Source organism: Coloeus monedula (genome assembly GCF_965178545.1).
Source record: "Coloeus monedula genome assembly, chromosome: 21".
NCBI lineage: Eukaryota > Metazoa > Chordata > Aves > Passeriformes > Corvidae > Coloeus > Coloeus monedula.
This window is the reverse complement of record NC_138801.1, coordinates 9,045,890-9,070,698: the sequence shown is the minus strand read 5'-3', so window position 1 is coordinate 9,070,698 and position 24,809 is coordinate 9,045,890. Positions and strand designations below refer to the sequence as shown.

The following is a 24,809-nucleotide window of genomic DNA, read 5'->3' as shown; positions in this document are numbered from 1 at the left end:
GCGGCTGGAGCTGGGCCAGGGCAGGCTCAGGCTGAGAGCAGGGAAAGGTTCTTCCCCCAGAGGGTGCTGGGCACTGCCCAGGCTCCCCAGGGAATGGGCACGGCCCCGAGGCTGCCAGAGCTCCAGGAGCGTTTGGACAGCGCTGCCAGGGATGCCCAGGGTGGGGCTGTTGGGGGGTCTGTGCAGGGCCAGGAGCTGCACTCGATGATCCTTGGGGATCCCTTCCAGCTCAGGACAGTCTGTGATTCTGTCAGGGAGGGAATGAGGAAAGTTCTGGGCATCACACACAAAATAATTTTTCCAGCATTCCTGACTCGGGATGGAAGGACTGATAGGATATCCCTGCAATGGCAGAGTCCTCATGGCACAGACAAGGGTGGCAAAAATCTTCAGCCTCTTAAAATCAGCAGCGGGTTCCTCAAGCTCCAGATGAAGCCAAGACCCTGTGCAAGGTTCAGGAAAACTTCTCCAGTGCTGGCAATACCGTGGATATTTAAATGGGAACACAGCTGTTTCCTCATCAGTAATTCGTGAATTAATTAATGAATAAGGTGGTTCTTGTTGATGCCAGGTGAAGAGAAGTCCCAAAGCTTCCTGAGTGATCCCATTCTTGGCTTGGTCAGATGCCTCTTCCTGCAGCATCCCTGTGGGCAGAGGGAGCAGCTCCTGTGCTGGACAGGAACCACTCTGGTGCTGAAGGCACTGGGAACGGATCCTGTGTGCCCTGTTCTCCATGGCTTTCCTGCTTTTCAGTATGGAAAACTCTGGGAGGACATGGAGCTCCTGGAGTCCAGAGGAGGCCACGGAGATGTTCCCAGGGCTGGAGCCCCTCTGCTCTGGAGCCAGGCTGGGAGAGCTGGGGGTGCTCACCTGGAGAGGAGAAGGCTCCAGGGAGAGCTCAGAGCCCTTTGCAGGGCCTAAAGGGGCTCCAGGAGAGCTGGAGAGGGACTTGGGGACAAGGGATGGAGGGACAGGACACAGGGAATGGCTTCCCAGTGCCAGAGGGCAGGGCTGGATGGGAGATTGGGCAGGAATTGTTCCCTGGGAGGGTGGGCAGGCCCTGGCACAGGGTGCCCAGAGCAGCTGGGGCTGCCCCTGGATCCCTGGCAGTGCCCAAGGCCAGGCTGGACATTGGGGCTTGGAGCAGCCTGGCACAGTGGGAGGTGTCCCTGCCCATGGCAGGGGTGGCACTGGATGAGCTTTCAGGTCCCTTCCAACCCAAACCAGTCTGGGATTCTATGAAAACAACCTAAGAAAGGGTAATGGAGGAGGCTCCCATGGTGGGACAGCCTTCAAGGGCAGCTCTTTATCCCTGGTGTCTCTTCTCCCTGTTTCCCCACTGCTTCCCAGTTTTCTTCAGGGATGCATCTCCCATCTCCTGTTGTGGGAAGTGGTGGCAGTGCCCAGCCATGCCCAGACCCCCAGGCCCTGGCTGGTGCCTGGTTCCTTCAGTACCAGACCTGTCTGTTTTTGAAAAACAGCAACAGGCCACGGGGAAATGATTTTCCAAACAGAATTTGTTAGTTCTCAGATGATGATAAAATCCTAAAGCTCCCGTGCCTGTTGTGAGCACTGTGAGCATCTGTGCAACAGGAAAGCACAAAAAAACCGGGAAAGGATGATTTTGATAACCCAGATATCAGATGTGTGTCATGGCACAGAGGTGGCACAGTGGGAGGAGAATTGATGCCAAACTATTTTACCCGAGAAATACGGCAAGGTGGAGTTTCCCCTTTGGCTGCATGCGATCCCAATTCCTGCCTGGAGAGCTGAGGTGTTGGAGGATGGGATTTCTCCGTGGGGTGCTGAGGGTGCCACACCCATGGAGCCCTTCCAGCCACCACCAGCGTGGGGAACTTCGCCTCTCTCCGGGCAGTGCCGAGAACGCTCCTTCCGACAGTCCCAGGGTGTCGGTGATGGGGGATTTTCCTGGGTTGGGAGTGATTCCACACGGAGCTGAGGCTTTCACTGCTCTTTAGGAAGCAGCAGTGCCAGAGCCACATAGGGAATGTGGGGGGGAAAAAAAAAAAATCTATGGATTGTTTGTCCATCTAAATCCCAGGGAATAGGGGTTACAGACATAACTGCACAGTTTCGAACCCCTTTTCCCATTTATATCCCTTTCCCATGGGTAGCACTGGGGTGGCTCAGCTTGCAGGGAGCCCAGCCCAAAGCAGGTGTTAAACATCCTGTCAGCTGGGATGATGAGGTTTTAGCAAAGCCTGAGCAGGACAACATTCCTGCTGTTGGGCTGCAGTTACGTGGGAAAAGGGAGATCCTGCAGAGATGGATCCTGTGCCTCTGCTCCTCCTTGGAGCCTGAGGATTGTGCACAGGAAAGATCTGGCTCGAGCACTACTCTGAAGTTAAAATCAGACTTTAAGGCCTAAGTGCTGCCAGCATTACCCATAAGGTCTGACCCAGGTCCCACAGGTGGGGAGATCTTCCTGATTAAGAGGGGCTCAGGGTTAAACCTCTGCCCTGCCCTGGGACCGGCTCCCAGTGGGACCAGGGGATGAAGAACCCCATTAGCGATGCCCCCCGTTACCCAGCTCTGCCCCAGGGGCCTGCCCTGCTCAGGTGAGTGCGGCTGGACTGTTGAGGAGGGAAGGTAAGCGCTGCGAAAACAAACCTGGAGCTGATGCCGAGACAAACGGGACATTTTCAGTGCCTGTTTCACTGCCCAACCCAGGGGAATCCTTGCTTGTGCTTTGCCTGCTGGAGCTGGGTTCTGTTGCTGGCTTGAATGAGCTCAGTGTTGTCTGCTCTTTCATTGAACATTCCTGTGCTTTTCTCTTTTCTCTTTATTTGAAAGATCGAGTCTGATTTTCGGTCTGTGCCTAACTCTGAGCTGCTTGTGTTTTAAACCTGAGAGAAACCGAGTGCATGCCTGAGACTGAGTTCTGGAACTCTTTGATGGGATTGGTGGAATGCAATGCTAATGGCCCCAAAACTGAGCTGGCATTGAAAGAATCAATAGATCCAACAAGCCCCCCAATTTCAGCATGAGCTCTGTAGCCAAATGAGCAAGAAACGTGGGTCAGTTCAATGTGACTTCTGGTAAAATAATCCAAGGGAAATCCTATTTTTGCTCATCTTTACCAAGCAGAGCTCCTTACGATTATATTTGCTGCTCCACTGCTCTGTAGTTTAAAGTGGGATGTTTTCTCTCTTTAGCTCACTCAGTCAAATAAGTGGCTGTGATCAGAGAGCCACAAATAAGTGAATTATGGAAAGGGGGAATATTTTTCATCTGCTTAAAACAGGAGGGCAAGAGGGATCTGGCTTTTGCATGTTTTGTTTTGGAAAGAACCCTCTCTAGATTAGCTCATTGGGGCAAGAATCCTCTTTTCCCTGAAGGAAAGAAAAAAAAAATGGGGTGAGGGGTGGGGAAAATCCTAGAAAACAAATGGAAATCAGAACCTGCCTCCAGCAGTTCTTTGATCCACCTATGAAGACACATTTAATGAGAATTTGGAAAACCAGCAGGTTCCTAAGGCATCTTCCTGCTGGTGAAAGCTCAACCTCCCCAATTGACTCGCTGCCCTTGATCCATCTTCCAAACAAGCTTCTGGTGCCGTTTCTCCTTGAAAAACCTGTCCAGTTACACGCTGAGTAAACATTGAAAACCTCCAGGCTGGAAAACATCCTCATTCTTCCAAGGATGTTTGAGTCTTCACTGGACAATGCCTTTCTTTGTCACGCCGTCCCTTGCGAGTGTCTTGGCTTCAGTTGAATTCCCTGTGGAAACAGAGCTGACCAAGACTTCCAACCAACCTCATTCCTTTACGAAATGAAAATCCGGCACCATCCCCCTCTCCCTGAATGTTTAGGGGGAGAAAATCTGCCTTGCTCAAAGCAAATCAGCCCTCCCTGGACAGCGTGACAGGGCCTTTTCCTTTCCTCTCATTGACCCAGTAGCAGAGGGGAGGGCTCTTGTGGAGAGGGGTTTTCTCATTCTTGCTGCATGTGGAGTGATCTGCACTGACGAATGTTTCTTTTGGAAGGTTTTCTGGTGGCCGATTTGCTGCTTAGATCGTGAAGCTGGTAATTTTAATTTCTTTTTTGCGGGCTGTGGTTTCGGATCGCGGTCATTTCTGAAGGACACAAAACCTTTACTTTCCGCAGGACAACTTCATCAACCTCAGCTTCCTGAGGCTCTTCAGGGCAGCCAGGCTCATCAAGCTCCTCCGCCAGGGCTACACCATCCGCATCCTGCTCTGGACATTCGTGCAGTCCTTCAAGGTGAGCCTTGGCAATGTGGGAGGCAGGGAAGAGACTTGGGGAGAGGCTCGTGCTTGGCGCATCTGGAGCATCTTCCAGTGAGGATCCAAGAGCTTCCCTTGCCTTGGAACGGCCTCTCTGCACCTCTACGGAGAGATTACAGGAATTCAGGATTCAGGAATTATTCAGGAAAGAGGATTGGTGAGCACTGCCCAGCCCCAGGAATATTAATTCTGCGGAAAAGCAAACTGGTTAGCACCAGGAATATTAATTATTAATTAAATCGGTTATCATCACAAGGAAGATTAGTTCTGCTAAAAGAGAACTGGTTAGCACTAACTATCCCCAGGAATATTAATTCTGCAGAAAAGCCAACTGGTTAGCACCAGGAATATTAATTTTCAATTAAACTGGTTAGCATCCCAAGGAATATTAATTCTGCAGAAAAGAGAACAGGTTAGCACTGCCCAGCTCCAGGAATATTAATTCTGCTAAAAGTGAGCTGGTGAGCACTGCCCAACCCCAGGAACATTAATTTTCTACAGCAAAGAGACTAGGTTAGCACTGCCCAGCCCCAGGAACATTAATTCTCCAGAAAAGAGACCAGGTTAGCACTGCCCAGCTCCAGGAACATTAATTTTCTACAGCAGAGACCAGGTTAGCACTGCCCAGCCCCGGAACGCTGCATTTTGGAGGATGAGGCTGAAGGGCTGCTCGCTCATGCGAACTCCAGCAAGTGCTCAACGCTCAGGTTGCCCTTGAAACTACCCCAAAATCCCTCTGGCAAAGCCTGGACGCTCAGGTATTTGCATAAAGAAGCGGCGGCCTGACTGATAAGTGCCCTGTTCTTCACCTGCAGCCAGTGGAAAGTTAAATTACCTTCCCGAGGATTTGGGTGTGGTGGGATCCGGCAGAGGTGAAACTCAGCTTACAGCCACAGGCCTGGGTTTGATGATGTGGAGGATTAAAAAAAATGAGGTTTTGTTGAGGTTTTGTGGTGAAGTTGAGGCAGATGCTTTGCCTCGTTTTCTTTACCTCTGCCCTTCCCTCCCACCAATCCTCAGCACACTGAATTCGCTGTTTCCTAGATCTAAATAAGAGCCCCCCTGTCCCAAAACTGGTTATTTGTACAGCTCTCTGTTGGTTTGCAGCCCATTTTTCATTGCTTTATGCTTTAACTCTGGTCCTGGGGCTTGCTCAGGTTCTGCAGTGCAGGGAGGAGAACCCAGAATGTGGAATCGGGATTTGTGGCTCTGATACCGGGCTCTGGCACTCCGGGATTTACGGGCTGTGAGCTGTGGGTGCAGACTCCCTGTCCCTGCTGTGGGGTCTGCAGGTGTAAAGTGTTCCCAGGCAGCACAGAGTGGATGGATATCGGGAGAAGGGGCTCAGCCATGGCCCTTTCCAGCACAGTCCCGACCCTTCCCAAAGCCTGTGTCCAGAGTGTGGCCCTCAAGTGGAGCCAGGCTGTTCTGTGCTTCATGAGGAGCTGTTTGTCTGTCTCTCCCCTCAGTGCTGAGCTCTCAATCCGTGTGCCTCGTGCAAAGGTGTCCAGCAGACACCACATCAACCCTTTTTTTCCCAGTTTTCCCCCAGAGGTGCCTCAGGCCCAGCAGCACCGGCCGGGCCAGGGATGGGATTGTCCCGCTCTGCTCGGGGCTGGGGCAGCCTCAGCTCCAGTGCTGGGCACCTCGATCAGAAAAAGACCTAAAGCTGTGAGGGAGTGCCCAGAGGAGGGACACGGGGATGGGGAAGGGTCTGGAGGGGCCCGTGAGGAGCAGCTGAGGGCACTGGGATTGTTCAGCTGGAGCAGACTGAGGGCAGAGCTCCCCGGGGGCTGCAGCTCCTCCCGAGGGGCAGCTCCGATCTCTGCTCCTGGGCCAGGGACAGCAGCCAGGGAGCGGCTGGAGCTGGGCCAGGGCAGGCTCAGGCTGAGAGCAGGGAAAGGTTCTTCCCCCAGAGGGTGCTGGGCACTGCCCAGGCTCCCCAGGGAATGGGCACGGCCCCGAGGCTGCCAGAGCTCCAGGAGCGTTTGGACAGCGCTGCCAGGGATGCCCAGGGTGGGGCTCTTGGGGGGTCTGGGCAGGGCCAGGAGCTGCATTGATGATCCTTGGGTGTCTTTTCCAACTCAGGATATTTCTTGATTCTGCAATTCCTACTGGGCTCCCCTTGGACTGCAGAACTCCTGCCCCAGGCATCACAGGTGCTGGCCCGAGGGCAAGACTTCTCAGGTTTTTGAGCTATTACTAATTAAGAGGCATTAATTACCCATTCATTTAGCCCAAGTGGAAAACAGCTGTCACTCTCAGCCTGGGTGACATAATTACATTGCAGCCTTCACTGATTTCTTGCTAAAACTCAGAATCTTTTTGTCCTCCTGAGATCCCAGACTGCCTGTTTGGAGTTCATTTCTGGGATGGACATTTCTTTTCCTCAGACTGAACTTACAGCAAGGTCATTAAAAATTAATGTTCCTACAATTATGCACACAAAGTTCCAGGGCCTGCTGGAAGCTCCAGTGTTCACTGCTGATCCTTGGACTGTGTTTCCCTTGCTTGCTGCTTCCAAGGATACAGAGAGCCCTTGGAAAGCCCTGACTGTTGTGTGATCAATGAGTACCTGGCTCCAGGGGGTTGTCTCCTGAAGGCTGCCAGAAGTGTTGATATTCTCTTCCCACTTCCTTCACCTGAAGGACAAATGCCTCAAAACTCAGTCAGTCCTGCCTGGGAATTGGATGTTTGCATTTGCTATCATTAATCTCACTTTTTCCTTTCCCACAGGCCTTGCCTTATGTGTGTCTCCTCATTGCAATGCTCTTCTTCATCTATGCCATTATTGGCATGCAGGTAAAATATGGAATTCTTTTATTCTGGCCATGGGTTTGTTCAGGGGGCAGATGGGTTGTTGCCTCCACAGCAGGAGGGATGATTTGGGATGAGGCAAAAGCTCTTCTTGTCTGGTGTCAGGTAAATTAGAAATGAAAAAAAGGCCTCTTTTTCTGCTTTCATTGTCGCCAGTGAGCTGGACAAAGCAGCTGTGGGCACGAGCCTGGCTCACATTTCCAGCTGGACATCCACGAATCCCATGGGAAGAGACATCCCCTGGGTATGGACACATCAGGAGGCTGAGAGGAGGGAGCAGCCCAGGCACTGTACCTTCCTGAGAAGAAATAATGAAGTTTTCTGGGCCTGGGAAGGACCTGTGTGAACACAAAGCACATTAATCTTGTGTTTGATCTCCAGGACACATTTTTATCTCCCTTTTCAGCACAGAAATTATTCCAGCTCTTGAGAGCCCTTAAACCAGGACAGATTCTTTCCCTGCCTTGCTTTCCAACTCCACTTGCTGTGCTTGGCTGAATCCCCTCTGTTTCCTGTGGCAGGTATTTGGGAACATTGCCTTAGATGATGAAACCTCCATTAATCGGCACAACAACTTCCGGACCTTCCTCCAAGCCCTGATGCTCCTGTTCAGGTAAGGAGAGGACAAAACACCCTCTGGTTTGGGTGTGAACAGCAAAACCATCTTGGTGCAGGTGCCAGCTGAGCTGCTCAGGCTCCAGCACGCTTTAAAATAGGGATTTGTGTAAATTATCCATTCCTGCTTCCTCCTCCTCCTCGGCAGATCAGATTCAGCCCCTCCACAAAGTGTCACCCAGAGCTGTGACAACCCACAGTCACCTCAGGCAGAAGCTGAATATAGGGCAGGACCCCCTGGTTTTGATTGATGGGTTTCCTGTCCCGAAGCTTCGTTTCTTTTAACTTTTGAAGAGAATCCCTTTAATTGGTCATTTTTGCATTACAAGCAAGCCAACAGTTCCTCCACCAACACCGTTCTCCTGTGCTTCACAGTTCACGTGTTTCCCTCTGGGTTCATCCTGTCTGGAAATGCAGCATTTCCAAGTGAAAAACCAATCTATTAAATAACAGATTTTCATTTTAAGAGCTGGCAAAACAGGCCCTGCTCCAGCTCGGGGCAGTTTGGGGGTGATGCTCCTCATCCAGCTGTGGAGACCCCCCCAGTGAACACCAGTCCCTGCCAGCCCTGCCAAGGCTCAGCTCTGAGGGTTCTGTGGTGCTTGGAACTGGATCCTTGCCTGGGATTTGGTTTCCATAATTTCTGTGAAGCCACAAAGAAATGAAATAGTCCCCTCTAGCTCAGAATAATCACTGGGCTGAGAACTCTGAATTTTAGTAAAACTGGGTAATTGTTCAGCCTGGTGGTCCCTTCCCAGACCCACTGCAGGGGGGGTGAGGAGCAGGGGCAGCAGGATTGGGATGGGCACTGGTTCCTGCACAATCCCCCCCAAAGGGATGGGACCTTTGGCACCCAGGCACCAGTGGGGAAATCCACTGTAATTCACAGTAGCCTGGAAGTTTTTCCAGTTTGGATGGGGCACAGAGTTTTCCCAAAGAAACAGGACCAAAGTTGGTGTGCTGGCTGTGGGAATTCAAGGCAAATTAACACTGAGGGAAGCAGGAATTCAGAGCAAGTGCATGTGGAGAATCCCTGACTTCCAAACCAAGCGTGCACTTCACAGGGACTGCTTTATTCTGGGGACAAACCCTCTGGGACTCCAAATTTTCTCCTCTTGGCTCTTTTCTCTCGATGGTAGAAGTTAGAGGGGGAGGAGAGAATTCATGAAAAACACCCAGGAGACTGTGATGAAAAAGACACCCAAGTCCCACCAGCCCATGCTGGAATTTATCTGCCTGCTAAAGGAAATAAGAGATTCCAGCAGAAAAGCCTGGTTTCATTTCCCATCCTCTCCACTGGGTTCAGAGCCAGCACTAGGTTCAAAAGGCAACAATCTAAACTCTGTTTACTTAGACTTGCACAGTTTAAATCAATCTGGTTTTATCCTCCACAAAAGCAATAAAGCTTTTAGCCTACCTGAGCCTGGCTGGTTTCTTTTACCCCCCTGTAACAGAGGGAAATGTCCTTTCTCCTTCCTTTTCCATGGGTAGTTCCAATTTCCCGTGTAAATACAGCCTCTCCTCCTGGACACAACCTCCCACCTAATTAATTTGGTTAATTGGGTGCAGCAATACTGTGAGGTGGCTGGCATGGGGAGGGGTGGATGAACTCAGCCTCTGCCCTTGTGTTGCAGGAGTGCCACGGGGGAAGCCTGGCACGAGATCATGTTGTCCTGCTTGAGCAACAGAGCCTGTGACCCCCTCTCTGGCCTCACCAAAAAGGAGTGTGGCAGTGATTTTGCCTATTTCTACTTCGTGTCCTTCATCTTCCTCTGCTCCTTCCTGGTAAGTCAGTCCTGATCCCCACAAAGTGGGGGTGCTGGTGTGGTTCCCCCAAACCCTTCCCAGCCCAGCCCTTTGCCTCCTCCTCATCCCTAATTATAATTTAGACACCACCAAGCCAGCTTTGCTAAACCCCATTTATCATCCTGCTGCTAAAACCCCCAAAGAGATCATTCAGTCATTAAAGGGAAGGGTTTATCTTTCTTCTCACAGCAGGGGCTACTATTTGGAATTAAGCATGAATCGGGTTTGTCTTGTAACATCCCTTTGGAGGAGGGCATTGGGGAGGGCAGGGTGACAACAGCCGAGGTCAGCAGCATTTCCTGGCAGCATCACACTCATTCCACAGAATCCCGGGATCTGCTGAGATGGAAGTGACCCACAAGGATCATTTGTTTGCCAAACAAATGTAAAAATCACTCTTTTTTTCTGCCAGAAAAACTTTGGACATGAAAACACTCAGCTGGGCTTGGTGTTTACCCGTGGTTGTGGTGGGGCTGAGTTTTACGAGGTGCCAGGGCCTTCCTGAGCATCCATAACCACCTCCCTGCTCCTTGGGTCACTTCCCAGCCCTGCTGGGACAGAGGAACAGAAAAGCAGGGACAGGGACGCGGTTAAAGCTCAGGCAGGACGAGATGAAAGCTCTGTGATGTTCCAAAAAGCAGCACACGGAGCCTTCGCTCAGCTCCATGGGTTTGCTTTAAAATCCCACATTTGGTGCTCTGTGCAGCCAATCCCTGCTATCCTCAGAACCCTTCCACCAGGAAAAGGAGCTCCCTGTGGCAGTTTGGAGCTGGATATGGACACACCAATTTCAGTGCCCTCCCCCGAGATCCTTTGTGTGCCACCCGTGGATTATTTCTTGTGCATGTCTTAAAAGCTGCAGCTCTGAAAGCTGATCCAAAGTTAATGCTCCATTTACTGATTCCTTCAGCATTCTGAACTTTTAACCCAAATTCTTCTTCCCTTCCCTTCCCTTCCCTTCCCTTCCCTTCCCTTCCCTTCCCTTCCCTTCCCTTCCCTTCCCTTCCCTTCCCATTTTCTTTCCCTTCCCTTCCCATTTTCTTTCCCTTCCCATTTTCTTTCCCTTCCCTTCCCTTCCCATTTTCTTTCCCTCCCCTTCCCTTCCCATTTTCTTTCCCTCCCCTTCTCTCTTCTCTTTCCCCTCTTCTCCTTTCCCCCTTCTCTTTTCCCTTCTCTTTTCCCCTCTCCCTTCTCCTTTTCTCCTCTCCCTTCTCCTTTTCTCCTTTCCTCTTCTCCTTTTCCTTCTCCCTCCCTTTTTCCTTTCCCCCCTACCTTTTCCCCCCTTCTCCTTCCCCTTCCTCCCTCCCTTCCCTGACCCCATCTCCCCGCAGATGCTGAACCTGTTCGTGGCTGTGATCATGGACAATTTCGAGTACCTGACCAGGGACTCCTCCATCCTCGGGCCCCACCACCTGGACGAGTTTGTCCGGGTGTGGGCTGAGTATGACCCCGCAGCCTGGTACGTGCTGGGACACCGGGGTGGGACAGAGGGGACACTGCTGCACCTGGGCACGCTCAGAGCCTGTTTTAATGGGAACAGCTCCAGGATCTGAGATTATATCAGTGTTGAAAGCTCCGATTCCCTGAGCGCTGGAGAGGAACAAACCTGGTGTCACTGCAAGGGCGTTTCCTTCACACACCCCCCAACCCCTGAGAGCAAAGCACAGCCCAAAATTAACAGATTAACGGCCTCAATTCCACTGATCCTGGCTAAATGACCCTGTAAAAAAGCTATTTAGCACTTCGAAAAGGAGCTTTTGGTTCCTGCATCCCAGGCCGGAGACGAAAATCCGCAAATCTCTGGCTGTTGGCAGCACTGGAGGGAGTGGGAGAGGTTCTCCCCTCATTTGTGCAGCGTTTTTGTGGTTGAGATCCGCCTTGGTGGTTTCCCAAATGCTGTGCAGACACCTCAGGAGAGGATGTGCTGCATCTGAGTCAGGTTCTGATTCCATCGCCTGCCTTCTCCCACCCGCTCCCAGAGGGAATGAGGTGATGTTCCTCGGCGTTAGGGTGGTTTCCTGAAAATATGGGAATTTTTGACACAGCCTTTGCTCATTAAACACAACATTTTCCCCTTGGAAGCCTCCTTGTAATGACATCAAACTCTATGTGGGAATTTTGGTCTTTTGAGTGATGTTTAGCTCTGGACTTGCAGTTGAAACTTAGGAAAATAATCGGGATAAAATGAAACGGGCCAAAGTTTGGAGGTGTCTCATTCTTAGAGAACTCTGATAAAATATTCCTGATTTATGAGGGGATTAAAGGAGGGGACAGTTCTCACACACTGGAGGACAATGAGATGTTTATTTTATGGTGGGTTTGTTTGTTTCTTTTATTTCTTCCAAGACACAGGGGAAGCTGCACGCTGGGCTTAGGCAGGGGAGCAGCAGCAGCACAGACCCAAAATTAAGGAATTTTTTCAAACTGAGGCCTAATGGCCCTGCCCAGAGATCAATTCTAGAGCAGGACTGGTTTAGTATTTTGGTTTTCTGTATTGCTGCACCACAGGTGATGGGGTTGTTCTCATTTCTAGACACTCTGTCCCAGGTCCCAGTAATTCCCTTGATAATTCCTTCTCTTTGGGAATTTGCCTTTTTGTTAATTTAAAGCTCTCCTCATTTTGGATCCCCTTTTCCTCCCCCTGAGTTCCTGTGCCATGAATCTCCTGTGGATTTGTGATGCCTCCAGCTCCTCCAATCTTTCCCCTCTTTTTGTGTTTCCCTTCAGCAGAGACAGAGGCAGGAAGTGTTTGGATAACCAACATCTCAAACTCCCTGCTAGGATGCAATTAAACTGCTTTAAAATCTCACTTTAAAATGATTTAGGCCAACTTTAAATGGAAACTTGTTCCAAAAAACCTGCATTTCTCTGAACTGTGGGGGATTTTAACTGCTCCAAGCTTCCCCTACTACCAGGCTGAATATTTACTCCACAGTTACTACCAGCTTGTCATCTCCAGGCAGATTTTCATCCCCACGAGCTCTGTGACACAGCAAATCCTCTGTGGGGATTTAGGAGGCATAAATAGCTTTCCTTTTTCCCTTTTTCCAATCCAATCCTGCCTCTTCCCACTGGAAAATCTCAATGAGGCTGAAAACTCGGGAGTGCCTGGTTTAGAAAACGGCTTTGGCTCTACATCCGTGGGAGGAGGAACACGCCTGCAAGGGAAAAAATTGGGATCAATGTGGATTTTTAATGTTTCTATTCAGGAACTTTCCACCCAGAAGAGGCACCAGCGTTGAGTTTACAGGAAGATTTCTTGCTCTATTAACTCTGAGCAGAGCCTGAGTCACTCAGGGGCCAAACCTTCCACTCCCCGAGTTGTTAATGCAGAAGATGTCAGATATTGAGATGCTAATTCTGCTTTTTTTTCTCTGACCCTGTTCCCTTTTCTCTCCAGTGGGAAATGATGGAGTGTGAATAGTTCCGCTGGAATCACATTTTCAGAAGTGGCACTAAAATCTCCACAAATCTGAAATCCTTTCACTCTTTAAGGCCAGAACTGATCCTTTAATGATTTTGCTTTAATACCTTTCTGATCTTACAGGTCTTTTCCAACCCAAATGATTTTATGATTTGATTATTCCATGATTTGGGCTGAATGTGGTCACTCATTGATCACTTCTCCCAAGGTCTCTTCCTTGATTATCCCAAGGAAAAGGGAGTTACAGTGTTTATCCACTTCCCATAGCTTGAGACCCTCGATGGGAGATGCTCTACAATTTCTATATCTTTATTATATAGATAATATTTTAAACACAACTTAATGTGTATTTTATCCCTATTTCTGATATCACCTTCGGTTTTGTTACAAAACCCAACTCCCTGGAAACTTTCCTGGGGAAAAACGTTCAAAAGGAAGTAAAAAAGGCAGTTGGGAGCTGTTGTTCCAGCTGTGCCACATTCCCTAGGGGTGAACGTGGGAAAACTGCTGGATTCAGGGGTGACAAAAGCCTTGAACTCACAAAAAAAGAGGGATTGAGAGAAATGGGGAGCACAGGGTGGTTTGGTGGGAGTTAAGAAAGGAGGGAAAGCACAGGATTTAAGGATGAACTGGGAAAGAAAACATAATTGGATTTCTAGAAGCTTTAATTTGTTCAACATACAGAAAGTGAGTTCTTGATCCGTTTTATTCCTCTCCCAGTGCACACCCCATGGAGACACTGGGAATGGTGCTCTGGCCATCCCATTCCCATCAGTTGTCCCCCAGAGCGCTCAGGAGGAGCTGCAGGAGCTCCCAAGGGAGCTCTGAGCTCGCTGGGATAACAGGATGCTAAGGAAAATCCAATTTAAACAAGAGGTTTTGGCTGCTCCATCCCTGGAAGTGTCCAAGGCCAGGCTGGAGGGGCTTGGAGCAACCTGGGATAGTGGAAGGTGTCCCTGCCCATGGCTTTAAGGTCCTTTCCACCCCAAACCATTCTGGAATTCTCTGAACCTGGGCAAGGATCCCTGTTTGTCCTAATTTTGTGCCATGATCTCCCAATGCAAAGCATCTGTTGGTTTTCCAGCCTTCCACGGACTCTTAGAGAGCTCAGGGAAGTGTTCAGCCGTATTTTCCATGCCCTGGTTTTCCAAAATCCTTCTGAAATTGTAAGGAAAGCGTAAACTTGGGGCCTCAGTTAAACCAACACCTTTTTAGACCCACGCTTAGGCCTGGAGCCAAGACTTGATCTCCCTCTGAATTCAGTTTGGACTTGATTGGGGAAGGCTTTGAACAGACCTGAATTTTCCACATCCCAAAAAGCAGCAACACTGAAGGAGTTCTCCCAGAATATTCCAGCCTTGTTTACAGAATGCACCTAAACAAACACAGGGAGGCTGAACCATCCCAGTTTTCTTTGGAGGCAATTTTGAAGTTCAGCTCTTTTCACCTGTGAGTTGGTTACTCATAGAAGATTAAGAAATATAATGCTGCTGTTCAATTAGCTGGGAATTAATGAGAGTGAGCACAAAGCTTCCATGAGGTGTCTGATTTCTCCTACTGCTAAGGAAAGCGGGATTTTCCCAGTGCCAGTGCCCAACACGGCTCTGGAGATGCCACTTTCTGCTCTCCCAGCAAACTCCTCATCCCCCAGGAATGGCCCTGCCAGGGTTATGTAGGAGGTGACAGTGGCAGGGAAATGTTCCCAAGGTTTTTGAAGCAGCTAATTGGAATCCTGGGAATAATCCATTAAACACCTGTCATAAAATCCTGGGAATAATCCATTAAAGAGGCTCTTTGTGGGCTGCAGGCTCCGGGCGTTGGGCAGCAGAGCCTGGAGGTCGATGCTCAGGCACAGGGAATTCAAACACGAGTGGGAAAGGAAACCAGATGTTTGGGAAGCCTTGCACATGGCACTGAAGGTTTCCCAGAGGGAAATCCAAGGATATGAAGTTGGGTGAGCAGTTGGAAGTTCCCTTTGTGTGTGGAAGTGGCTCCTTCCTTTCCAGACTTACCTTTCTTTTCAGCGTGTTTTGCCCTTCCAACTTCTCCTGTTTGCCTGTGGAAAAGCTGATTCTTCCCTGTTTGCCTGTGGAAAAGCTGATTCTTCCCCGTTTGCCTTGGGAAAAACTGATTCCTGTTGGATTTTGCTGTCATAACCTCTGGTGTTTCCTTTCCAGTTGCCGGATTCATTATAAGGATATGTACAATTTGTTACGTGTAATTGCTCCACCCCTGGGCTTAGGAAAGAAGTGCCCTCATAGGGTGGCCTACAAGGTTTGGAATTCCAGAGATCCCTCCAGCACCTCTAGTCCTGGTTCTGTTTCTTTTTATCCCCTCTTCCCTCCCCCCCGAGTGCAAATGCAACTGGTAGAGAAAAGAAACTGGAACGTGATGAATCCCTTGCCTGAAAAGAAGGAATGATTGACTGACTGCCTCCTTTCTCCTCCGTGCATCCCTTCCCTGTCTCCTCCCACACCCCAGCTGGCTGGAACAGGCAGTTTTATGAGACAGGGAACCCTCCAGCTTCCATCCTGCCAGCTCCAGCAGGGAATTGTTGGGGAAAAGCATCCCAGCACTTCAATATATCCCAGAGAGAAACGTCATCCCAAGGTTTCCAGGGAGCAGCAAGTTTGGTTTGGCTTTGCAGCATTTTTGCTCCAGTCAAGTGATCAACTTGCCCTTTCCTGAACTGGAAAATCATTGGATCTGGGCAGAGATGAGGGATGAGCTTTTCATGGTGCCACAGCCAGGGATCACCTGGGGGTTAAATTATGTCCCTGAATTGTGGTGGACACCCAGGGAATCCTCCAGTTCATGGCGCAGGGAGAGTTCACTGTGCTTGAGAGCCCAGGTGGGGGATTTGGGATGGATCTGGCCAAGACATCAACGCAGGATGGGCTTCAGTGGGGACCCAGTTCCAGGCAGGGAATTTCTTGGAGAGCAGAGGATGAAGGAGAAGGCTGGAAGCAGCCAGCCCAGAGCTTGCTTCACTCCCCCACTCCAGCCCAGGTGTTTCCCACACCTGACTGAGGATTAGGAGCTCAGAGGAGACCCCACAGCCCAGCCCAGGAGCACGAGGGGAGCCAGGGGAGGACACTGGCTCCAGTTCCCATTTGTGTCTGTCAGCAGCCTTTAAATGAGCTCAGGGCTGGGAAAGCTGGGTAGGATTTTACTGGAATAGATGTTTTGGGGCTGGCTGAGTTGTCTCCTCCTTCTCCATCAAAGCTTTCCATAGAAACTGAGATCCATGTCAGGGCATTGGGCTGGTGGGAAGGTTCCTGCTTGGGAAAGTGGGGTTTAAATGGGTGCTCAGGTTTTCCCTGCTGGTATAGAGGAGATGATAACACAATCTTGCTTTTCCAGGGGTTAAACTTTAATTAATAACATCCCTGGGTCCCCTCAGATGCCAGGCAGCACAGATTTGCACATTAGAATAAACAGTCAACTCTCTGGTAAGAAAAATTGAGATTGTCACTGTCCTGCTCCCAGTTCCAATGGTCACAGAAAGGTGAAGCAGGAATTTCTTGCTGGTTTGCACCCCGTGTCCTTCAGGGCAGGATTTTATCCACCACCACCGTGTGCTGAAGGGAGATGCCCTCAGCAATGCTCCCAGCTGCTCTGAGGGCCTTGCCCCAAATCTCCACAATTCCCAGTTGAGGTCGGCTTGGTGAAAGACAGGCCCCACCAAAAGTGAGGAAGGAGCAGGTCCCCTTCCCACCACCTGCCAGGGCTGGGCTCTGCTTTCACCAGCCCTGGGTTCAGCTTGGAGTGGGAGCAGTCGCAGCGTGTCCCTCAGCAAACCCCCCCGACTGGAAGGAAAGCTGGCTGTGTTCTCCCAGCCCTGTCCCATAACTCTGCCTGCCAGCTCTCCCTGCCGTGTGACCTGACTGGTTCGGGGGGTGACAGGGGGAACTCTCATCCCCCACCCTGCCAAGAGCCAGCCAGACCCAGCCCTGCCACCCCTTCTCCCCTGGGGGACATCCAGCACTCCCCAGGGGACATCCAGCATTCCCTAAGGGGACATCAATCATTCCCCAGGGGACATCCAGCATTCCCTAAGGGGACATCAATCATTCCCCAGGGGACATCCAGCATTCCCCAGGGCCGCCCCTGCAGGAGGAGGAGACGTTGGGCGCTGAAACAGCAACGGAAGCGGAGCCACCTTTCTCCTGCCCCACCTCCCGAGTTTGGTTTATGTTTCCCGGAGAAATCTGATTAACCAGATCTCTGTTCTCTTGTCTGCTTTCCCTTCTCTCTCTCTCTCCTCCTTTTCATTTGCTCCCTTGTGTTGCCTTTCCCCCACCCCTTCCCCATTTCCCCCCGCCTCAATCCGGTTGGATTTCTGTGTCCTGGTGCTTTTGCCTCCGTCCCTGTGATCCCAGCGGGCGCATCAGTTACACAGACATGTACGAGATGCTGAGACACATGTCCCCACCTCTAGGCCTTGGGAAGAAATGCCCAGCTCGTGTTGCCTATAAGGTAGAAAACCTCCCCAGGAACCCCTGCCCAACCACTGGCTTTTTGTGCCGTGGCTGAAGTGGGGTTTCTGTGGCATTGGTGGTGTTCTTTGGGACTTTCCTGGTGCTTTCTCTGCTTTCCGAGCAAGATTTTGGATATTCTGATTTTTTTGTTGTTTGTTTGTTTTTTGGGTTTTTTTTAATACATATATATAATTTTTTGGGGGTCTTTGAAACTCTGGCACATCAGTTTGTCTTTCTAAGTATGTCTCTGCTCTCTCTTTCAGTGTTTCTTTCTCTTTTTTCTCTCATTCTGCTTCCATTTAGGTTAGTTTGGGGAGGGATGGTGCTAATGAGCAAATTACCCATTAGATCCCCATTTTTCTTCCTGGAGCTCTTTGTCTCACTAACCCTGCAGGAGAATGTTGTTTTTTCCTCCTCTTAATTAGACTGGAGTAATTAGAGTAGGAGTGAGCAAGCAATTAAACAGAGACAACACCTGAAGAGCTCCTGAAACACCCTCGTGGAAGAAATGACTTTAACAGAAAACATTTAGGACAGGGAGATGGAGAAATCACTCCGACTCATCATCGATTTGGCAAAACGTTTTCATTGAGCCACCAAAGTGAATTCTATCCCAAAGGCTGCTGCCTGCGTGGAAATTTAGATGGAAACAGTGCAGATCCCGCTGAGGCCAGGCTGCCCTCCCAAAAGCTCTCAGGGTGCTTGGAAATGTCCATTTCCAGGGCGATTCCTTGGAATTTTCCCCCCTGAACCTCACAGGTTTAGAGGGGGAGGTTGCTCAGAACCATTTATCACTGGTGTGCTTGAGAATCCATCAACCCAACAGGGGTTTTTGGCTGTTGGTGTCATTCCAGCCACCCCCAAAACTCAGTTCAGTGGATCCAGATCACAACAGCCCCTCCGGTGCTGAGGGATTTTTCACTGAGGCCACATAAAACCAAGATTTTTGTCTTGAAGATGCTAAAGCTAGACCCAAACCTGGGTCTGATTCATTTAAGGCACGCAGCAGCAAGAAGTAATTCAGGTAAATCCTCCTACAAGATCCTTCCTCAGCGTGCCAGGATTTAAAATAAAAGGCAAATGAAACATAACCTTAAATCTCTCCAGTTAGGTGGCTTTGCTGTATTTGATTTGATTCTGGCCACTGTAACTGAGCTTGAGGAACCCAACTAGATCAAAATTCCAGCTCTCAGCTATTTCAGACACCAGTCATCCACAGAAATCCACGGATTTGCCACCCGTGAGTTCCCGCTGGTTTAGCGGAGTTGTGTCCTGCTGAAAGGAGGTGTTTGCAGCTGGGCAACCAGATCTGCTCTGTGGCTGGACTAGAAGGATAAAACTCTTTTTTTCCCCCCCCTGTATCTTGTAGAATTCAAAAAGGAAGAAAACAAAACGAGGTTAAAGAGATCATGTGTTAAAATAGGCATTTTCAGTAAGGCTTTGGGCTGGTTTTCACAGCAGACTTTGTGCCCACAGGCACTTCCCCAGCCTGGCTTTTCCGTGAGAATTTCCTGATACCTCCTTTAATTTGTCTGTTCTTACAGAATAAATCCCCAGAACTTGAGTGCATAGGAATGGCTTCTTTTTACAACCCCGACTCCTAATTTTTTGGAGACATCGTTAATTTTTCCTCATCGTTAATTCTTCATCTCTGAAGCAACCTCTGGATTGTGTCTGTGTCTCAGAGATGGGTTCAAACAGCTCCAGTCTAGGCTGAACATCGGATTTCTACAAGTTGGGAGACGATCACATTCATTTTACACCTCATCAAAGAACCCTGAATTACAGTAAATAAGGATTTAAGACAAGATCAGGATTTCCCCCATGGATTAAAGCTGCAGTTCGGGCTGATCTCTCCCCCAGTTATTGCTGATAAAATCAAACCCTCATGGTTTAGGACTGGTTTTTGCTCCTTCCCTCCTCCACATCCATGGATTGGTGCTGGGCATCTTCCCCCCATGACTCTGGTGGGATGTGGTGTCCCCTGCCCTGCTCCTGCCAGGTGTCCCCCCGTGGTGTCACTCACATCCTCCCACCCCCCAGGCACTGACCCCTCCCCAGAGCCTGGAGAGTGTAGGTGTAGCTCAGTCAGTGCCAACAGCAGCCAGGGCTTTGTCTCTGCCCTATTTTCACCCTCTCCCTCTGATTTTTAAAACCCCTGACTCTTCTGTCCAGCAAAAGCTCTTCTGCCCCACACATCTCCCCTTTTTCTTTCCATGTCTGTTTTTCCCTGTCCTCTTCCAAGGTTTTGTGTGTTTTCCCCATGTCTTCGTTGCCTTCTCAGTACGTCCACACTGGTTTTTGTTTGGATTTCCCCCTCTTTGCAGCCTCCTTGGCTGCTGTCCTTCCTTTCTGCTGTTTTCTGGTTCCCCTTTCTCAACTGTTCTCCTCGGTCAGCCTGACCTGCCTCTGCAGCTCCGTGTGCGTGGCTTCGCTGCTTCCTGGGGCTGCATGCCTGGGATCCTCGGGATGCGCTGCTCGGGCACCAGGAGAGCTCCATCCTGCACTGGGCTGGGGGGAAAAGGAACCCAAATTCCTGTGTGCAGTTCTGGGCCACTCACAGCAAGAAAGGCACTGAGGGGCTGGAGCGTGTCCAGGGCAGGGAACAGAGCTGGGAAGGGGCTGGAGCCCCAGGAGAGGCTGAGGGAGCTGGGAAAGGGGCTCAGGCTGGAGCAAAGGAGGCTCAGGGGGGACCTTGTGGCTCTGCACAAGTCCCTGACAGGAGGGGGCAGCTGGGGGGGTCGGGCTCTGCTCCCAGGGAACAGGGACAGGAGGAGAGGGAACGGCCTCAGGCTGGGCCTGGGCAGGCTCAGGGTGGATATGAGGAAAATTTCTCCACAGGAAGAGTTTTCAAGCCCTGGAAGAGGCTGCCCAGGGCAGTGGTGGAATCACCACCCCTGGAGGGATTTAAAACCCTACGGGTGAGGATGTGGCACTTGGGGACATGGGTCAGTGGTGGCCTTGCAGTGCTGGGCCAGTGTTTGGGCTCAATGATCTTAGAGGTCTTCTCCATGTAAATGATTCTGTGATTCCATGAATTTTAAAGTCTTTTCTATCCAGTCAGATGAGAAGAGGGAAGAAAACCTCTTTGACTTCACTCTGGTGTCTTAGGGTTTGCTCATTGTCCCTGCCCATGGCAGGGGGTGGAACTGGATGAGCTTTGAGGTCCCTCCAACCCAAACCATCCTGGGATGATTCCAGAGCTGGGCTGCTCCAGAAGGATGCAGCAAGAGGGAGGAAGGCCATGGAGAGAAGAGTTAAAGCAGAGTAGAACCATTCCAACTAGGTTGGGGTGAATTATTCATAGCCAATAATTTATTCACCAAACTCAACCTCATTTCCCACAGCAGTGCTCCATTGTCCTAAATTTATTCCCATCTGGGGATCATTCCCAGAGCAGTTCCTGTCCCAGAGGCTGATGTGGTGCTCTTAATAATTCAAATCCATCGGGGTGCCAGTAGTTTTTCAGGCACTGTGTGCTCCTCTTCCTGCTCAGGGAAGCGGATTTAGGGTGCAGTGACTTTTTCTGGGTCAGGCTAGGAGCCAGCAGGACACCTTTGACCCCGGGATGAGTTTTCCTCCTATTCCTCCAACCCCTTCCCTGCTTGTTGGGCCATTGTCCAAGGAGTTCCTGAGCTGAGCCGAACGGGAATTTATTCCTGCCACAGAGCTTTGCTTCCTGGTTTGTTTAGTGGCAATTAAACAGCGCCGGGAGCTGCGGCGGGACCCGGCCGCGCACGGACCGAGCGCTGTCTCCCAACCCCGCCTCTAATCAGCTCCCCCCTCGTTATCAGCGCAGCGCTAATTAGGAGACTCCGGAGACAACGGCGCGGCTTCTGCCTCCGGGGCCCTCTCCTGCAGGAGCATTAACGAGCTCCAAATCCTCCTAATTAAAACGCGGGGCTGCGGAAGGGATCCCCACGCGCGGCCGGGAAAGCGGAGCGGGGACTCCACCTGCTGCCGGCTGCGCTTCCTCACCCGCCCCCGGAGGGGAGCACGATCGGGGAAGTCCTTCCCTGCCAGCTCAGGGCACCTGGGGAGGATTTCCAGCTTTTTTTCCTGCTGCCTGTCATGAATTCACCTGAGCGCCCCTGGGTTGTGGCTGGCGCTTCCCAGCGCACCCCAAGTGATGCCCGTTCTTTATCAGCGCAGGGAAGGAGCAGCAGGCTCCTAAAATTTCCTTCTGGGATCCAGAAGGATGGAAAACTATCCAAAGTAGAGTTGGGGATTTTTTCCTGTTTGTTTTGGTTCAGTTATTTTTGTTGCTGTTGGGATTTTTTGGTTGGTTGGTCTTTCCTTTCCTTTTCCCTTTTCCTTTTCCCTTTCCCCCTTCCTTTCCCTTTTTCCTTTCCTTTCCCCCTTCCTTTCCCTTTCCTTTTTCCTTTCCTTCCCCCCTTCCTTTCCCTTTCCCTCTCAATTTTTTGCATCCTGTTTCAAACCACGGGCTCTGAAACAGCCTTAAAGCACAACTTTAACCAGAACAAACAGTAAAAACTGGGGGGGGGGGGGGAATCAATTTTTTTTTTAAAACTGAGCACACTGTAAACAACTGGTTCAACTTTTTAAATCTATGGTATTGTCCCTAAGTCTATGAGAAACATGGAGAATTTCTCTTCTAGCCTGGTTCAGGATGAAAACCAAAAGTTCTTGATGAATTTTTCAAGGAGAAATTTTGGGTCAAGCAGAATATTTTGAGTTTGAGAAATGTTACCAATTTCAATTGGATTCCTTTTAAATGGATTCTTTAGAAATGGAGAGGAATTAAATACAGATAAAATTAGAAAGCAGCCTGAAAAGGCTTGAAATTTCACACTCTGCAAAAGGAGATACTTTTATATATAAGGTTATTTTGTAATATTGAAAGGAAAAAATGAGTATCACTTTTTATACCTCTTTGTTTGCAGTTACAGCCTTTCAGCTGCATTTGTGGCATCAGGAAAAGGCCCCAGACAACGTTCAGGGATCCAATCCCTCCTGGCTGTGCCAGTGTCTGGCTGATTCCTTGGCTCCTCTGGGTGCCCACAGTGATTTGGGATGTTGATTTGGGATGTGGGGTGAGCCATGGCTCACCCAGCCCCTCCCTCACCACCACAGCCACAGTGGCAGAGGATCAAAGATGAATCAATTCTTTTCTTCCAACTGCTCCATCCTCAGCAGCTCTAGAAATGCCAGATATTCATTTAAGGAACAGATTTTCCCAAGCCAGGGCCTTCCAAGAAAGGAATTTTCACTGCGTTTGGGAGGGTCTTGGGTGGATTTTAGCTGAGGCCTTTTGGCTTTGGCTGCAGCGAGTTCTGAGGCATTTCTGTCTCATTTTATGGCTTTTTTTTTGGCCAAGAAATGGGCAGCTGGAAGGTGCAGCTTGCAGCTCACCTTGGCAGGGGAAGAACTCCGCAACTGCTGTCCACAGGGAGGTGAATCCCAGTTTGTCACCCCAAGAGGACAGAGGGACACATCCCATGACAGCCTCCCCTCTCCTGCCTGCTGGAGCTGCCCATCCCTGATGGAGGAACAACTCAAACCCCTCTCTCTGCTCCTTGCTGGGTTCTCAGACTGGGAATTGCACTGACCAGGAGCTGTCTGAGTTACCTGTTTGACCAGTTTGGATACTGGGATGGAGAAGATGGCAGCGCAGAGGGAAATGCAGGGAGGAGGGAAAAGAGGTGGGGTAGGGAGAGCCTCTTCCAGGTGCAAAATGGGAGTTTTGCTCAGCCAGCCTTCCTAGAATCCCCTTGGAAAATGTTCCCCTAAATCCTCCATCCCTGGCTAAAATTGAGGAGGAAAGCACTGCTCTGGACAGCTGTGGTGTGGCCTGTGTTCTGCATCCAAATCCTTTGGGAATTCAGCCTGGAAAGACACTCGGGGAGCCCTGGGATGTGGCAGTCACAAAGTGCTTTTTGGTGGTGGTTTCTGTGAGGATCGAGCTCTCTTGGGAATTACTCCTCATTTGCCTGTTCTTCACTTCCATGCATCTTCTTTCTCTCTCCATCCCTTGACTCTCTCCCACTCCAGTGGGATTCTGGGACTCTGAATGGTAACTGTGGACTCGCGTTGGTGTTTATTGTAGCTTTTTGTGTGCTGAGGGCAGAATTGGAATTAAATCCTGTTTCATTTGACACCAGTGAACAGAACAAACCCTGTGGTGTTGCCAGCACTTGATGGTCACAGACTGCAAAGGGAGGAGAGGCTGGGCTTTGATTTCCCTGGCTCTGAGGCTGGGCAGACATGGAATAACCTCTGGGCATGCTGTGAGGGAAATCTTGGAGATCACAAGGGTTTGTCCTAGACTTTAGGTGACAGGGACATCGTTCCAGTGGTTTCTTGTCCCTGCAGGATGCAGTGAGAGCTGAAAATGTGTAATAAGATAAACAAGGAGATTTCAGCTCCTCTGGAGCCCATCTGAGCAGATTTTACACTGGACCAGCACTTTGTGCCCTTTGTCTGCTCATGTCAACACCAACAAGTGTCCCCTCGGGGGGAATTGTCTCCTTGGCTGGCAGGAGGTGCCAGAGTTGGAGTCTGGAAGTGTCCAAGGCCAGGTTGGATGGGGCTTGGAGCACCCTGGGGTAGGGGAAAGTGTCCCTGCCCAGGGCAGGGAGTGGAATGAGATGATATTTAAGGTCTTTTCCAAGCCAAACCTGGGACTCTAAGGCAGCTCAGTTCACACATGTGGGAAGCTGGGAGTTTCTCTAAGCAGGGAGGTTATCCCAGGAATGGAAAACCTGGCCAAGTCTTCATTCCCTGCCGTGGCTTGGTGGGGACAGGTACCAGCCACACATCTGGATGCTGCAGACACCCCTGGAGACAGTCAGGAAATGGCATGAGAGCATCCCAGCTGGCTGCTTTTGGGAGAGCTTGGTGGGATTGCAGCGCAGTGCTGGCAAATCACTCCTTAAACCACCAAAGTTCCAACCCAGACCCGCTCCTGGACGGGAGCTGCCATCCACGTGCCAAGAATTCCAGCTCAGCACACAAAAAGTTCCCTCCTGTTTGTATTCTGGGTGTTTTGGAGATTCACAGAGGGGCAGGGGAGGGTGGGGGGAGGCCTCGTGGCACCCCCCCTCACAGCCCTGTCTGTCCCCAGCGCCTGGTGAGGATGAACATGCCCATCTCTCCTGAGGATTTAACCGTGCACTTCACCTCCACGCTGATGGCCCTGATCCGCACTGCCCTGGAGATCAAACTGGCCTCAGGTGAGAGGGACGGGGTGGCTGGGTCACCTGGACTTCAAACTCACCTCAGGTGACAGGGACTGGTGGCTGAGGGAGTCTTTGGGTCACCTGGACATCAAACTCACCTCAGGTGAGAGGAATGGGGTGGCTGAGGGGGTGTGTGAATCATCTGAACATCAAACTCGCCTCAGGTGAGAGCGATGGGGTGGCTGAGGGGGTCTCTGGGT

The 24,809-nt window shown here is 50.5% G+C and overlaps 1 protein-coding gene across 2 annotated transcripts in view; it reads left to right on the top strand.

Annotated features, from left to right (window-relative positions):
- Positions 1–24,809, top strand: part of CACNA1B (calcium voltage-gated channel subunit alpha1 B) — a gene marked incomplete at both ends in the record, with an annotated part of 261,208 nt that overhangs the window by 221,483 nt on the left and 14,916 nt on the right. For both annotated transcript variants that reach the window (XM_082295118.1, XM_082295117.1), the window contains 7 exons: positions 4,128–4,244; positions 7,004–7,069; positions 7,606–7,697; positions 9,334–9,484; positions 10,837–10,964; positions 17,312–17,408; positions 24,495–24,603. In XM_082295118.1, coding sequence (XP_082151244.1) covers positions 4,128–4,244; positions 7,004–7,069; positions 7,606–7,697; positions 9,334–9,484; positions 10,837–10,964; positions 17,312–17,408; positions 24,495–24,603 — 760 coding nt within the window. The remainder of the gene's footprint in view (positions 1–4,127; positions 4,245–7,003; positions 7,070–7,605; positions 7,698–9,333; positions 9,485–10,836; positions 10,965–17,311; positions 17,409–24,494; positions 24,604–24,809) is intronic.